Genomic DNA, 15,642 nt, shown 5'->3' with positions numbered 1-15,642 from the left:
TGACTGATGAGAGGCTGATTCCTTCTGGACTGAGGGAGAGATGGGACTGTATTAGACTGATGAGAGGCTGATTCCTTCTAGACAGAGGGAGAGATGGGACTGATGAGAGGCTGATTCCCTTTGAGAGACAGAGGGAGAGATGGGACTGATGAGAGGCTGATTCCTTCTAGACAGAGGGAGAGATGGGACTGTATTGGACTGATGAGAGGCTGATTCCTTCTAGACTGAGGGAGAGATGGGACTGATGAGAGGCTGATTCCTTCTGGACTGAGGGAGAGATGGGACTGATGAGAGGCTGATTCCTTCTGGACTGAGGGAGAGCTGGGACTGTATTAGACTGATGAGAGGCTGATTCATTCTGGACTGAGGGAGAGATGGGACTGATGAGAGGCTGATTCCTTCTGGACTGAGGGAGGGATGGGACTGTATTGGACTGATGAGAGGCTGATTCCTTCTAGACAGAGGGAGAGCTGGGACCAATGAGAGGCTGATTCCTTCTGGACTGAGGGAGAGCTTGGACTCGAGAGAAGAGAGCTGGAGGAGCGCTGGTGATGAGAGGGGATGTGCTCCTTTGAGGGAGCTCAACCACTGGGGATGTGGATGTGTGTGTGTATATGTGTGTGTGTGTGTGTGTGTGTGTGTGTTTGTGGTGGCTCGGACAGGGTGAGATCTCCCAGAAGAGTGCCAGGGGAAGATGGAGCCTGGGAGGTTTTTAACAGAGCAACAGAAGGGTTGGAGCACTGAGCAGAGAGCATGTCCCCTCATGTCAAAATCTAATCACATTTTATCGGTCACATACACATGGTTAGCAGATGTTAATTAATGCGAGAGTAGCGAAATGCTTGTGTTTCTTGTTCCGACAGTGTGGTAATATCTAACAAGTAATCAAGTAATCTAACAATTCCACAACATCTACCTAATACACACAAATCTAAAGGGGTGAATGAGAATATGTACATAAAGATATATGAATGAGTGATGGTACAGAACGGCATAGGCAAGATACAATAGATGGTATAGAGTACAGTATATACACATGAGATGAGTAATGTAGGGTATGTAAACATTAATATAGTGGCATTATTTAGAGTGACTTTGTGAACCTTTCTGATCTCCCCATCCCGGATCCGGGTTCGTGAATACAGACTCAAGCTCATTACCATAACGCAACGTTAACTATTCATGAAAATCGCAAATGAAATGAAATAAATATGCTAGCTCTCAAGCTTAGCCTTTTGTTAACAACACTGTCATCTCAGATTTTCAAAATATGCTTCTCAACCATTGCAAAACAATCATTTGTGTAACAGTATTGATGGCTAACGTAGCATTTAGCATTAGCATTCAGCTGGCAACATTTACACAAAAAAACAGAAAAGCATTCAAAAAAATCATTTACCTTTGAAGAACTTCAGATGTTTTCATTGAGGAGACTCTCAGATAGCAAATGTTCAGTTTTTCCTGAAAGATTATTTGTTTAGGACAAATCGCTCCGTTTTCTGCGTCACGTTTAGCTATGAAAAAACCCCTGTATCCAGGATTGTGTAAATCTATCAGCAAGCTCATTAGCATAACACAACGTTAACTATTTATGAAAATCGCAAATGAAATGAAATAAATATGCCATCTCTCAAGCTTAGCCTTTTGTAAACAACACTGTCATCTCAGATTTTCAAAATATGCTTCTCAACCATAGGAAAACAATCATTTGTGTAAAAGTAGCTAGCTAGAGTTAGCATTTCGCGTTAGCATTTAGCGTTAGCATTAGCGTTAGCATCCAGCACGCAACATTAACAAAAACATAAAAGCCTTCAAATAAAATCATTTACCTTTGAAGAACTTCTGATGTTTTCAATGAGGATACTCTCAGTTAGATAGCAGATGCTCAGTTTTTCCAAAAAGATTCCTTGTGTATTAGAAATAGCTCCGTTTTATACATCACATTTGGCTACCAAAAAAAATCCATAAATTCAGTCCTCAAAACGCAAACTTTTTTCCAAATTAACTCCATAATATCGACTGAAAACATGGCAAACGTTTTTTAGAATCAAGCCTCAAGGTGTTTTTCACATATCTCTTCATTGATACATCGTTCTTGGAAACATGCTTTCTCTCCTGAATCCCAGGAGAAAATGACCGCACCTGAAGATTACGCACAAATTTAGACAAAGGACACCGGGCGGACCTCTGGAAAATGTAGTCTCTTATGGCCAATCTTCCAATGATATGCCTACAAATACGTCACAATGCTGCTAAGACCTTGGGCGAACGACAGAAAGTGTAGGCTCATTCCTTGCGCAATCACAGCCATATAAGGAGAGAATGGAAAACAGAGCTTCAGAAATTCTGCTAATTCCTGGGTGATGCATCATCTTGGTTTCGCCTGTAGAATGAGTTCTGGGGCACTTACAGACAAAATCTTTGCAGATTCTGAAACTTCAGAGTGTTTTCTTTCCAAAACTGTCAAGAATATGCATAGTCGAGCATCTTTTCGTGACAAAATATCGCGCTTAAAACGGGAACGTTTTTTATCCAAAAATGAAATAGCGCCCCTAGAGCTCTAACTGGTTTTAAAGAGGCCAGTGATTTGAGTCAGTATGTTGGCAGCAGCCTCTCTGAGTTAGTGATGGCTGTTTAACAGTCTGAGGGCCTTGAGATAGAAGCTGTTTTTCAGCCTCTCTGTGTTAGTGATGGCTGTTTAGCAGTCTGATGGCCTTGAGATAGAAGCTGTTTTTCAGCCTCTCTGTGTTAGTGATGGCTGTTTAACAGTCTGACGGCCTTGAGACAGAAGCTGTTTAACAGTCTGAGGGCCTTGAGATAGAAGCTGTTTAACAGTCTGATGGCCTTGAGATAGAAGCTGTTTAACAGTCTGAGGGCCTTGAGATAGAAGCTGTTTTTCAGCCTCTCTGAGTTAGTGATGGCTGTTTAGCAGTCTGATGGCCTTGAGATAGAAGCTGTCTAACAGTCTGATGGCATTGAGATAGAAGCTGTTTAACAGTCTGATGGCCTTGAGATAGAAGCTGTTTAACAGTCTGATGGCCTTGAGATAGAAGCTGTTTTTCAGTCTCTCGGTCCCAGCTTTGATGCACCTGTACTGACCTCGCCTTCTGGATGATAGCGGGGTGAACAGGCAGTGGCTTGGGTGGTTGTTGTCCTTGATTATATTTATGGCCTTCCTGTGTCATTGGGTGGTGTAGGTGTCCTGGAGGGCAGGTAGTTTGCCCCCCGGTGATGCGTTGTGCAGACCTCACTACCCTCTGGAGAGCCTTACGGTTGTGGGCGGAGCAGTTGCCGTACCAGGCAGTGATTCAGCCCGACAGGATGCTCTCGATTGTGCATCTATAAAAGTTTGTCAGGGTTTTAGGTGGCAAGACACATTTCTTCAGCCTCCTGAGGTTGAAGAGGCTCTGTTGCGCCTTCTTCACCACACTGTCTGTGTGAGTGAACCAATTCAGTGTGTCTGTAATGTGTACGCCCAGGAACTTAAAACTTTCCACCTTCTCCAAGGCTGTCTCTTCGATGTGGATAGAGGGGGTGCTCCCTCTGCTGTTTCCTGAAGTCCCCATTCACACATGTACCTGCAGGCACACACACACACACACACACACACACACACACACACACACACACACGCATGCGCACGCACACGCACGCACACACACACACACACACTACTGGTTTCACACCGTGTGTCTTACTCTCAGCAGCATTACTGTAGTGTATGCATGGCCAACTTCCCAGTGCTCTCCTTCCCCTAGGCCCTGAACAACCAAGGACATTTACACAGAGACCATAGAGAGAGAGGGGAGGAGGAGGGAGAGAGAGAGGGGGGGGGGACTCCTCTCTCATTAGAATCCTGCCATCAGTCTTTCCCTCAGGAGGGAGGAAGAGGTAGAGGGAGGGGGAGGGATGAGGGAGAGGTGGGGGGAGGCATGTCAGCTTTTATTAATCACCCAAGGAATGATTATTGACCCAGACCCTCTACCGCAATGCCAGGATTACACAACACAGGGCAGGGGAGGGGAGGGCAGGGCAGGGCAGGAGAGGGGAGGGGAAAGTAGGAGAGGGGAGGGCAGGAGAGGGGAGAGCAGGAGAGGGGAGGGCAGGGCAGGAGAGGGGAGGTTGTGGGTTCTTTTACACATGACACATTCCTCTGGTCTCCTCTGGTCTAGTCTCCTCTAGTCTCCTCTGTTCTCCTCTGTCCTCCTCTGGTCTCCTCTGTTCTCATCTGTTCTCCTCTTGTCTCCTCTGTTCTCCTCTGTTCTCATCTGGTCTCCTCTAGTCTCCTCTAGTCTCCTCTAGTCTCCTCTGTTCTCCTCTAGTCTCCTCTGTTCTCCTCTTGTCTCCTCTGTTCTCCTCTAGTCTCCTCTAGGCTCCTCTAGTCTCCTCTTGTCTCCTCTGTTCTCATCTGTTCTCCTCTAGTCTCCTCTGTTCTCATCTGTTCTCCTCTAGTCTCCTCTGTTCTCATCTGTTCTCCTCTAGTCTCCTCTGTTCTCATCTGTTCTCCTCTTGTCTCCTCTGTTCTCCTCTTGTCTCCTCTGTTCTCCTCTGTTCTCATCTGGTCTCCTCTAGTCTCATCTAGTCTCCTCTAGTCTCCTCTTGTCTGCTCTGTTCTCCTCTGGTCTCCTCTGTTCTCCTCTGGGCTCCTCTAGTCTCCTCTATTATCATCTGGTCTCTGTTCTCCTCTGTTCTCCTCTGGTCTCTAGTCTCCTCTAGTCTCCTCTGTTCTCCTCTGGGCTCCTCTAGTCTCCTCTATTCTCCTCTGGTCTCTGTTCTCCTCTGTTCTCTAGTCTCCTCTAGTCTCCTCTGTTCTCCTCTGGGCTCCTCTGTTCTCCTCTGGTATCTAGTCACCTCTAGTCTCCTCTGTTCTCCTCTAGTCTCCTCTGTTCTCCTCTAGTCTCCTATGGGCTCCTCTGTTCTCCTCTAGTCTCCTCTAGTCTCCTCTGTTCTCCTCTCGTCTCCTCTGTTCTCCTCTGGTCTCCTCTAGTCTCCTCTAGTCTCCTCTGTTCTCCTCTGGTCTCCTCTGTTCTCCTCTGATCTCCTCTAGTCTCCTCTGGTCTCCTCTGGTCTCCTCTAGTCTCCTCTAGTCTCCTCTGTTCTCCTCTTGTCTCCTCTGTTCTCCTCTAGTCTCCTCTAGGCTCCTCTAGTCTCCTCTTGTCTCCTCTGTTCTCATCTGTTCTCCTCTAGTCTCCTCTGTTCTCATCTGTTCTCCTCTAGTCTCCTCTGTTCTCATCTGTTCTCCTCTAGTCTCCTCTGTTCTCATCTGTTCTCCTCTTGTCTCCTCTGTTCTCCTCTTGTCTCCTCTGTTCTCCTCTGTTCTCATCTGGTCTCCTCTAGTCTCATCTAGTCTCCTCTAGTCTCCTCTTGTCTCCTCTGTTCTCCTCTGGTCTCCTCTGTTCTCCTCTGGGCTCCTCTAGTCTCCTCTATTATCATCTGGTCTCTGTTCTCCTCTGTTCTCCTCTGGTCTCTAGTCTCCTCTAGTCTCCTCTGTTCTCCTCTGGGCTCCTCTAGTCTCCTCTATTCTCCTCTGGTCTCTGTTCTCCTCTGTTCTCTAGTCTCCTCTAGTCTCCGCTGTTCTCCTCTGGGCTCCTCTGTTCTCCTCTGGTATCTAGTCACCTCTAGTCTCCTCTGTTCTCCTCTAGTCTCCTATGGGCTCCTCTGTTCTCCTCTAGTCTCCTCTAGTCTCCTCTGTTCTCCTCTCGTCTCCTCTGTTCTCCTCTGGTCTCCTCTAGTCTCCTCTAGTCTCCTCTGTTCTCCTCTGGTCTCCTCTGTTCTCCTCTGGTCTCCTCTAGTCTCCTCTGGTCTCCTCTGGTCTCCTCTAGTCTCCTCTAGTCTCCTCTGTTCTCCTCTGTTCTCCTCTGGTATCCTCTAGTCTCCTCTATTATCCTCTGGTCTCAGTTCTCCTCTGTTCTCCTCTGGTCTCTAGTCTCATCTAGTCTCCTCTGTTCTCCTCTAGTCTCATCTGTTCTCCTCTGGTCTCCACTGTTCTCCTCTAATCTCCTCTGTTCATCTCTGATCTCCTCTGGTCTCTGTTCTCCTCTGTCCTCCTCTGGTCTCCTCTGTTCTCCTCTAGTCTCCTCTAGTCACCTCTGTTCTCCTCTGGTCTCCTCTGTTCTCCTCTGGTCTCCTCTAGTCACCTCTGTTCTCCTCTTGTCTCCTCTAGTCACCTCTGTTCTCCTCTGTTCTCCTCTGGTCTCCTCTGTCACCTCTGGTCTCCTCTGTTCTCCTCTAGTCTCCTCTGGTCTCCTCTGATCTCTGTTCTCCACTAGTCTCCTCTAGTCTCCTCTAGTCTCCTCTGGTCTCCTCTGATCTTTGTTCTCCTCTGGTTGTGTGCATGGTTACAGGGACATTGCGGCACATAGCAGCAGGAGGCAGTGTTAACTTAATTTACGAGACCATGCTGCTGGGTTGTCACTGCAGCTGTACACACACACCTGCCTACCATGAGTCTGGTACTCTTGGGATGTCTTACAGCTTCCAACAGAGATTTAATCAGTCCTATAGCTTCAGTCCTAGGTTACAGTACTGTTATATGTCCTACAGAGGGTTATTCAGTCCTATAGCTTCAGTCCTACAGTAGGTTGCAGTACTGTTATTTGTCCTACAGAGGGTTATTCAGTCCTATAGCTTCAGTCCTACAGTAGGTTACAGTACTGTTATTTGTCCTACAGAGGTTTATTCAGTCCTACAGTAGGTTACAGGACTGTTATTTGTCCTACAGAGATTTATTCAGTCCTATAGCTTCAGTCCTAGGTTACAGTACTGTTATGTGTCCTACAGAGGTTTATTCAGTCCTACAGTAGGTTACAGTACTGTTATGTGTCCTACAGAGGTTTATTCAGTCCTATAGCTTCAGTCCTACAGTAGGTTACAGGACTGTTATGTGTCCTACAGAGGTTTATTCAGTCCTACAGTAGGTTACAGGACTGTTATTTATCCTACAGAGGTGTATTCAGTCCTACAGTAGGTTACAGGACTGTTATTTGTCCTACAGAGGTGTATTCAGTCCTATAGCTTCAGTCCTACAGTAGGTTACAGGACTGTTATGTGTCCTACAGAGGTTTATTCAGTCCTACAGTAGGTTACAGGACTGTTATTTGTCCTACAGAGATTTATTCAGTTCTATAGCTTCAGTCCTACAGTAGGTTACAGGACTGTTATTTGTCCTACAGAGGGTTATTCAGTCCTATAGCTTCAGTCCTACAGTAGGTTACAGGACTGTTATTTGTCCTACAGAGGTTTATTCAGTCCTACAGTAGGTTACAGGACTGTTATGTGTCCTACAGAGGTTTATTCAGTCCTACAGTAGGTTACAGGACTGTTATTTATCCTACAGAGGTGTATTCAGTCCTACAGTAGGTTACAGGACTGTTATGTGTCCTACAGAGGGTTATTCAGTTCTATAGCTTCAGTCCTACAGTAGGTTACAGGACTGTTATTTGTCCTACAGAGGTGTATTCAGTCCTACAGTAGGTTACAGGACTGTTATTTGTCCTACAGAGGTTTATCCAGAGGCTGTAAACTAAGAGACAAGTCCCCATAGTGGTATGTATAGATGGTATGGATGTTTAAATACCTTACTGAGGCTGTAAACTAAGTGTATAGATGGTATGGATGTTTAAATACCTTACTGAGGCTGTAAACTAAGTGTATAGATGGTATGGATGTTTAAATACCTTACTGAGGCTGTAAACTAAGTGTATAGATGGTATGGATGTTTAAATACCTTACTGAGGCTGTAAACTAAGTGTATAGATGGTATAGATGTTTAAATACCTTACTGTGCTTTTCGTTGACATACTGCTTTTTAACATCACATGCAAATCTGGAAAATATCCCCATAAACTGCAGAATTTTGTTTACATTTTTTGTCTAGTCATGAAACAGGAATTTGAACAATCATGTATTTATTTGAATATTGGAAATGCTTTAAGTGTGTGTCGTCGTCGTCCCCCCCCCCCCCCCCACAAAAAAACAACGTAATCAGTGACATGGTTTGGTGATGTTTGGTCCGTTAGTCTATTGGCCCACCTTGTGGACAAAAGAAGGCATTACCGTGACAACGTGTTCTGCTCTACTGGCAGAAGACTGCAGTCTGAGTGGTCTGAGATCTGCCTCTAAGAATACAGTCATGTGCAATGCTCTTGGTTGGTCGTCAAATCAACAAGATAATTGATAAAAAAATGCTTATTTTATTTCATAATGTACACCGTTTTTAAAACGGTCCTGACTCCCATTCACAACGGTATTCAGTTGGTAAGAGACAGACATTCAGTAAACAGGAATAGATTGGCCTCCATCTATGTGTTATCAAAAACAGACAGAAAAGAGAAATAGGAAAAACAACATTTTGATTCAGAGCAATAAGAAATGGAATAATTTCACTGCGCAAACCAGAAACCTTTTAATATATAAATTCAATCAATACTGTAAAACTATTTAAATATAATATGTAGAAATGTTGTGTTGGACTATGCTTGATGAAGAGTCAATATATCTTTATAGACTGTTAAGAGTATTTATCTAGTCAATATGCCAGTGTATTATGTCTGTTTTGTAACACTGTGTTTATATGTAAAAATATGATCGTATTATGAATTGTTTTTCAATGTTTAAGGACTCTTGAAAAATTAGTCCAAATTAGGACTAAAATAGCTCTGAATCAAGTCAAATCAAATCAAATACAGATTGTACTTTTTTTCACATTGTGTGTTTTTTTTAAATCAGGAATGAATCATCCATTATTTTAACCTGACCAGTTAATAACTGTTATTATGTCTCTCTCTCTCTCTATCTCTTTCTCTGTCTCTCTCTCTCTCTCTTTCTCTGTCTCTCTCTCTCTCTCTCTCTCTCTCTCTCTCTCTGTCTCGCTCTGTCTCTCTCTCTCTCTCTCTCTCTCTCTCTCTCTGTATTTCTCTCTCTCTCTCTCTCTCTCTCTCTCTCTCTCTCTCTCTCTCACAGTCACAATGGTCCCAGTTCTGTTTTTGGTGGCAATCACGTTATCAACCAATGACACTTCCAATGAAGACCAGACAGGAGGTAAGTGAGACAGATGTAATTGAACCGTAGAATGTGCTTCTGGAGACAGACAGTATACTACATCATATGTGTTACATGGTCAAAAAAAGGCCCGATTTTCAACAACTTGTTGGGACGTTTTTTCTTCCTGACTCAGTAAAATGTAATAACTGTTTCTAGACAGTAAATACACAGTAAGGCCTGTGTCTACATTACAGTATATCCTCCACTGTCTGATAAGGTACTATTGTCCATAACTTCCTTTACTATTACAGGATTATAGTTCAACTGGACTGGATTAGTTTAGCCAGTAATTTACCATGTTGTTATCATTTGTAAACGGGCCAAATGGCTGGCTGGGAATGTCTTTAACACTAGCCCTTCTCTCTCTCAGGTTTAAATGAGATAACCCAAACCCTAAACAGTAGCCCAGCCCTTCTCTCTCTCAGGTTTAAATGAGATAACCCAAACCCTTAACAGTAGCCCTTCTCTCTCTCAGGTTTAAATTAGATAACCCAAACCCTTAACAGCAGCCCAGCCCTTCTCTCTCTCAGGTTTAAATGAGATAACCCAAACCCTAAACAGTAGCCCAGCCCTTCTCTCTCTCAGGTTTAAATGAGATAACCCTGACCCTTAACAGTAGCCCAGCCCTTCTCTCTCTCAGGTTTAAATGAGATAACCCAAACCCTTAACAGTAGCCCTTCTCTCTCTCAGGTTTAAATGAGATAACCCAAACCCTTAACAGTAGCCCAGCCCTTCTCTCTCTCAGGTTTAAATGAGATAACCCAAACCCTTAACAGTAGCCCAGCCCTTCTCTCTCTCAGGTTTAAATTAGATAACCCAAACCCTTAACAGTAGCCCAGCCCTTCTCTCTCTCAGGTTTAAATGAGATAACCCAAACCCTTAACAGTAGCCCTTCTCTCCCTCAGGTTTAAATGAGATAACCCAAACCCTTAACAGTAGCCCTTCTCTCTCTCAGGTTTAAATGAGATAACCCAAACCCTTAACAGTAGCCCAGCCCTTCTCTCTCTCAGGTTTAAATGAGATAACCCAAACCCTTAACAGTAGCCCAGCCCTTCTCTCTCTCAGGTTTAAATGAGATAACCCAAACCCTTAACAGTAGCCCAGCCCTTCTCTCTCTCAGGTTTAAATGAGATAACCCAAACCCTTCACAGTAGCCCAGCCCTTCTCTCTCTCAGGTTTAAATGAGATAACCCAAACCCTTAACAGTAGGGGAGCCCTTCTCTCTCTCTCAGGTTTAAATGAGATAACCCAAACCCTTAACAGTAGCCCTTCTCTCTCTCAGGTTTAAATGAGATAACCCAAACCCTTAACAGTAGGGGAGCCCTTCTCTCTCTCAGGTTTAAATGAGATAACCCAAACCCTTAACAGTAGCCCTTCTCTCTCTCAGGTTTAAATGAGATAACCCAAACCCTTAACAGTAGCCCAGCCCTTCTCTCTCTCAGGTTTAAATGAGATAACCCAAACCCTTAACAGTAGCCCTTCTCTCTCTCAGGTTTAAATGAGATAACCCAAACCCTAAACAGTAGCCCAGCCCTTCTCTCTCTCTCTCAGGTTTAAATGAGATAACCCAAACCCTAAACAGTAGTCCTTCTCTCTCTCAGGTTTAAATGAGATAACCCAAACCCTAAACAGTAGCCCTTCTCTCTCTCAGGTTTAAATGAGATAACCCAAACCCTTAACAGTAGGGGAGCCCTTCTCTCTCTCAGGTTTAAATGAGATAACCCAAACCCTTAACAGTAGTCCTTCTCTCTCTCAGGTTTAAATGAGATAACCCAAACCCTTAACAGTTGCCCAGCCCTTCTCTCTCTCAGGTTTAAATGAGATAACCCAAACCCTAAACAGTAGCCCAGCCCTTCTCTCTCTCAGGTTTAAATGAGATAACCCAAACCCTTAACAGTAGCCCAGCCCTTCTGTCTCTCAGGTTTAAATGAGATAACCCAAACCCTAAACAGCAGCCCTTCTCTCTCTCAGGTTTAAATGAGATAACCCAAACCCTTAACAGTAGGGGAGCCCTTCTCTCTCTCAGGTTTAAATGAGATAACCCAAACCCTTAACAGTAGTCCTTCTCTCTCTCAGGTTTAAATGAGATAACCCAAACCCTTAACAGTTGCCCTTCTCTCTCTCAGGTTTAAATGAGATAACCCAAACCCTTAACAGTAGGGGAGCCCTTCTCTCTCTCAGGTTTAAATGAGATAACCCAAACCCTAAACAGTAGCCCAGCCCTTCTCTCTCTCAGGTTTAAATGAGATAACCCAAACCCTTAACAGTAGCCCAGCCCTTCTCTCTCTCAGGTTTAAATGAGATAACCCAAACCCTTAACAGTAGCCCTTCTCTCTCTCAGGTTTAAATGAGATAACCCAAACCCTTAACAGTAGCCCTTCTCTCTCTCAGGTTTAAATGAGATAACCCAAACCCTTAACAGTAGGCCAGCCCTTCTCTCTCTCAGGTTTAAATGAGATAACCCAAACCCTTAACAGTAGGGGAGCCCTTCTCTCTCTCAGGTTTAAATGAGATAACCCAAACCCTTAACAGTAGTCCTTCTCTCTCTCAGGTTTAAATGAGATAACCCAAACCCTTAACAGTTGCCCAGCCCTTCTCTCTCTCAGGTTTAAATGAGATAACCCAAACCCTAAACAGTAGCCCAGCCCTTCTCTCTCTCAGGTTTAAATGAGATAACCCAAACCCTTAACAGTAGCCCAGCCCTTCTCTCTCTCAGGTTTAAATGAGATAACCCAAACCCTTAACAGTAGCCCTTCTCTCTCTCAGGTTTAAATGAGATAACCCAAACCCTTAACAGTAGCCCTTCTCTCTCTCAGGTTTAAATGAGATAACCCAAACCCTAAACAGTAGCCCTTCTCTCTCTCAGGTTTAAATGAGATAACCCAAACCCTAAACAGTTGCCCAGCCCTTCTCTCTCTCAGGTTTAAATGAGATAACCCAAACCCTTAACAGTAGCCCTTCTCTCTCTCAGGTTTAAATGAGATAACCCAAACCCTTAACAGTAGCCCTTCTCTCTCTCAGGTTTAAATGAGATAACCCAAACCCTTAACAGTAGCCCTTCTCTCTCTCAGGTTTAAATGAGATAACCCAAACCCTAAACAGTAGCCCAGCCCTTCTCTCTCTCAGGTTTAAATGAGATAACCCAAACCCTAAACAGTAGCCCAGCCCTTCTCTCTCTCTCTCAGGTTTAAATGAGATAACCCAAACCCTTAACAGTAGCCCTTCTCTCTCTCAGGTTTAAATGAGATAACCCAAACCCTAAACACCAGCCCAGACCTTCTCTCTCTCAGGTTTAAATGAGATAACCCAAACCCTAAACACCAGCCCAGACCTTCTCTCTCTCAGGTTTAGAGGAGCTTGTCCCTGATACTCATCTCTCTAGACAAAGGCTTCATCCCAAATAGCAGTCTATTCCCAATATAGTGCACTACTTTTTCTCAGGGTCCATAGGACTACGGTCAAAAGTAGTGCACTATATATTGAATAGGGTGCCATTTGGGACATGGCCAAGGCAGATCTTAAATCATGCCTCCATCCAGACCATAATAATGGGTCTAGTTGCCTGCCAACCTTAATTCCCACCTGGCAACCACCAGAGTAGGGTTGTGTTCAGTTGGGACAACACGGAAGAAAACACTCTGAAACAGACAGGTGCTATCTGCTGTCGCCCAATCAGAAAAGGGTTGTTTTTGTTGTCCGTTGGGAAGGGGGAAAAACGTTTTTGCCACAGTGTGTCTTATTGAACACTGCTCAACACTTGGCCTGTGCTCGACTCTCTGTAGCCACGTAGAAATATAATAACTAGAAAGGACATTCATGATCTGAGGTGGCTTTTGACCTATCTAGTAATTGTACTGCTACGCTCAACTCTCTGTTCTACCACAGGCTTCTTCCTGTTCCTCTCTCTGCTGTCTGGATCCTCCCCAATAACCTCTGCTACCTCCTGAAGTGTGTACTCGTTCACTACATTGGGTTGGTGGAGGCATGGGCTAGACTCGAGGGAGGGTTCCGCTATTTCCTTTCATAAATCTATGAAGGGAAGTGAACAAGAGCACACTTTCGGAGGAAGGACAGATTTTTTGTTTGGGGTCCATAACCTCTGCCTCTTCCTTATTCCCTCTCCTTTCCAGAAGACACAAAGTCCCAGAGTTCCCACATCCTGCCTACCGTGCTGGTCTTCTCCGTGCTGCTTGTCATCAGCATTCTGCTGGCCTGGTACTTCCTCAGGTAACGTACCAGTCACAGGGTGGGGTAGTTTGTGTGTGTGTGTGCTGCCAGACTGGGCGAGGGCCAAGGTGACGTCACCCTTCCTCTCCCCAATCAGCAGAGGGCGGAGCCTCCAGTCAGGAAATGAACCACTAGCAGTTGTTCATGCCTCGCGTTGGCCACAGTAAAAGTGAACTACACAGCCAGGCGCGTTAGTATGAACGATCTGAAGTCAAAGAGAGAGACCTGCTGTGGCTGTAACCTAGCAGTGCTGTGTTCTGTGATCTCATCAACCCTGGACTCTAATGAGAAAGAACAGCTTTTCCAGTTTCAGATGGTACCATACCAACGTATCTGTGTGCTTTATATAACATATAACTCATGTTTTAACTTATAACTGTTAGATCTTATAACTTCAACTGTTAGTTATTAGAACTGTTAGTTATTAGAACTGTTAGTTATTAGAACTGTTAGTTAATAGAACTTAGAACTGTTAGTTATTAGAACTTAGAACTGTTTGTTATTAGAACTTAGAACTGTTAGTTATTAGAACTTAGAACTGTTAGTTATTAGAACTTAGAACTGTTAGTTATTAGAACTTAGAAGTGTTAGTTATTAGAACTGTTAGTTATTAGAACTTAGAAGTGTTAGTTATTAGAACTGTTAGTTATTAGAACTTAGAACTGTTAGTTATTAGAACTTAGAACAGTTAGTTATTAGAACTGTTAGTTATTAGAACTGTTGTTTTGTACTGAACTTGACTAATAGTCGCAGGTAAAAATGTATCCCTTTATGTCCTTTAATTAACCTGTCATCCTCCTGTTCTCTCTCTTCTTCCTGTTCCTCCTGTTCTCTCTCTTCTTCCTGTTCCTCCTGTTCTCTATCTTCTTCCTGTTCCTCCTGTTCTCTGTCTTCTTCCTTTTCCTCCTGTTCTCTATCTTCTTCCTGTTCCTCCTGTTCTCTATCTTCTTCCTGTTCCTCCTGTTCTCTATCTTCTTCCTGTTCCTCCTGTTCTCTATCTTCTTCCTGTTCCTCCTGTTCTCTGTCTTCTTCCTGTTCCTCCTGTTCTCTGTCTTCTTCCTGTTCCTCCTGTTCTCTGTCTTCTTCCTGTTCCTCCTGTTCTCTGTCTTCTTCCTGTTCCTCCTGTTCGCTGTCTTCTTCCTGTTCCTCCTGTTCTCTATCTTATTCCTGTTCCTCCTGTTCTCTATCTTCTTCCTGTTCCTCCTGTTCTCTATCTTCTTCCTGTTCCTCCTGTTTTCTGTCTTCTTCCTGTTCCTCCTGTTCTCTCTCTCTCTCTACCCGGCAGGATAAGGAACCAGAGAAAGGAGGTCGTCACAGCAGTCGACAAGAAAATACCGAATGGAATCCTGGAAGAACAAGGTCCGGTCACCTTTAATAATGAGTCTTTGTCTTCGTTATGTTGTTGATCCGTTGTTTGTAACCAGGGAAGTGGCATCGAGATCGACGTCTTTTTCAAGTGGCCCTGGGTTGGAAGAACAAAGTGAAACTGATTTGCTTTGCACATACAGGCGTTGTTGAGAAGAGACAATTCGAAAGAGTTTTAATGTCAAGCTGTAGGCGGAGGAGTCTTCTCTGTTCTGCAGGAGTCCCCTCGCTGTCATGTGGTTGTTGTCTGACTTCCTGTGGTTACTGATGTGAAGGGAGGCAACCGATAGATAGTTTTCTAACCTACATCAACTAAGAAGTCTCAATCTGCATCGTGCAGTAGGCCTCGGTGCCTCACTGTGTCCTTGCCACGTAATACACTATATTTAAGGATGCGTTCTCACACACGTATTTCTTCAGCACGGTCGGTGTGTTACGTTCACATTTATTAACAAACAAGCAGCCGTTGTTACCTCCATTATTCACTACATTATCACTGTGATAATCCTCTATTAGCTACGTTGTTACCTCCATTATTCACTACATTATCACTGTGATAATCCTCTATTAGCTACGTTGTTACCTCCATTATTCACTACATTATCACTGTGATAATCATCTATTAGCTGTGTTGTTACATCCATTATTCACTACATTATCACTGTGATAATCCTCTATTAGCTGTGTTGTCACATCCATTATTCACTACATTATCGCTGTGATAATCCTCTATTAGCTGCGTTGTTACATCCATTATTCACTACATTATCACTGTGATAATCCTCTAATAGCTGCGTTGTTACCTCCATTATGCACTACATTATCGCTGTGATAATCCTCTATTAGCTCTGTTGTTACATCCGTTATTCACTACATTATCACTGTAATAATCCTCTATTAGCTGTGTTGTTACATCCATTATTCACTACATTATAACTGTGATAATCCTCTATTCGCTGCGTTGTTACATCCATTATTCACTACATTATCAATTGTGATAATCCTCTA

The 15,642-nt window shown here is 43.9% G+C and overlaps 1 protein-coding gene across 6 annotated transcripts in view; it reads left to right on the top strand.

Annotated features, from left to right (window-relative positions):
• LOC118943892 (receptor-type tyrosine-protein phosphatase epsilon-like) overlaps window positions 1-15,642 on the top strand; it is a 148,833-nt gene that overhangs the window by 104,584 nt on the left and 28,607 nt on the right. For 4 of the 6 annotated variants that reach the window (XM_036960680.1, XM_036960679.1, XM_036960678.1 and 1 more), the window contains exons 3-5: window positions 8,962-9,039; window positions 13,173-13,269; window positions 14,555-14,628. In XM_036960680.1, the coding sequence (XP_036816575.1) occupies window positions 8,967-9,039; window positions 13,173-13,269; window positions 14,555-14,628 (244 nt within the window). In that variant the 5' untranslated portion in view covers window positions 8,962-8,966. Of the gene's footprint in view, window positions 1-8,961; window positions 9,040-13,172; window positions 13,270-13,426; window positions 13,586-14,554; window positions 14,629-15,642 lie in introns of those variants that run through there. The other 2 variants (XM_036960682.1, XM_036960681.1) reach the window with 2 other exon arrangements.

Source organism: Oncorhynchus mykiss, chromosome 23 (assembly GCF_013265735.2).
Source record: "Oncorhynchus mykiss isolate Arlee chromosome 23, USDA_OmykA_1.1, whole genome shotgun sequence".
Lineage (NCBI taxonomy): Eukaryota > Metazoa > Chordata > Actinopteri > Salmoniformes > Salmonidae > Oncorhynchus > Oncorhynchus mykiss.
Note: the sequence above shows the minus strand (reverse complement) of the source record. Positions and strands in the feature narration are given on the sequence as shown.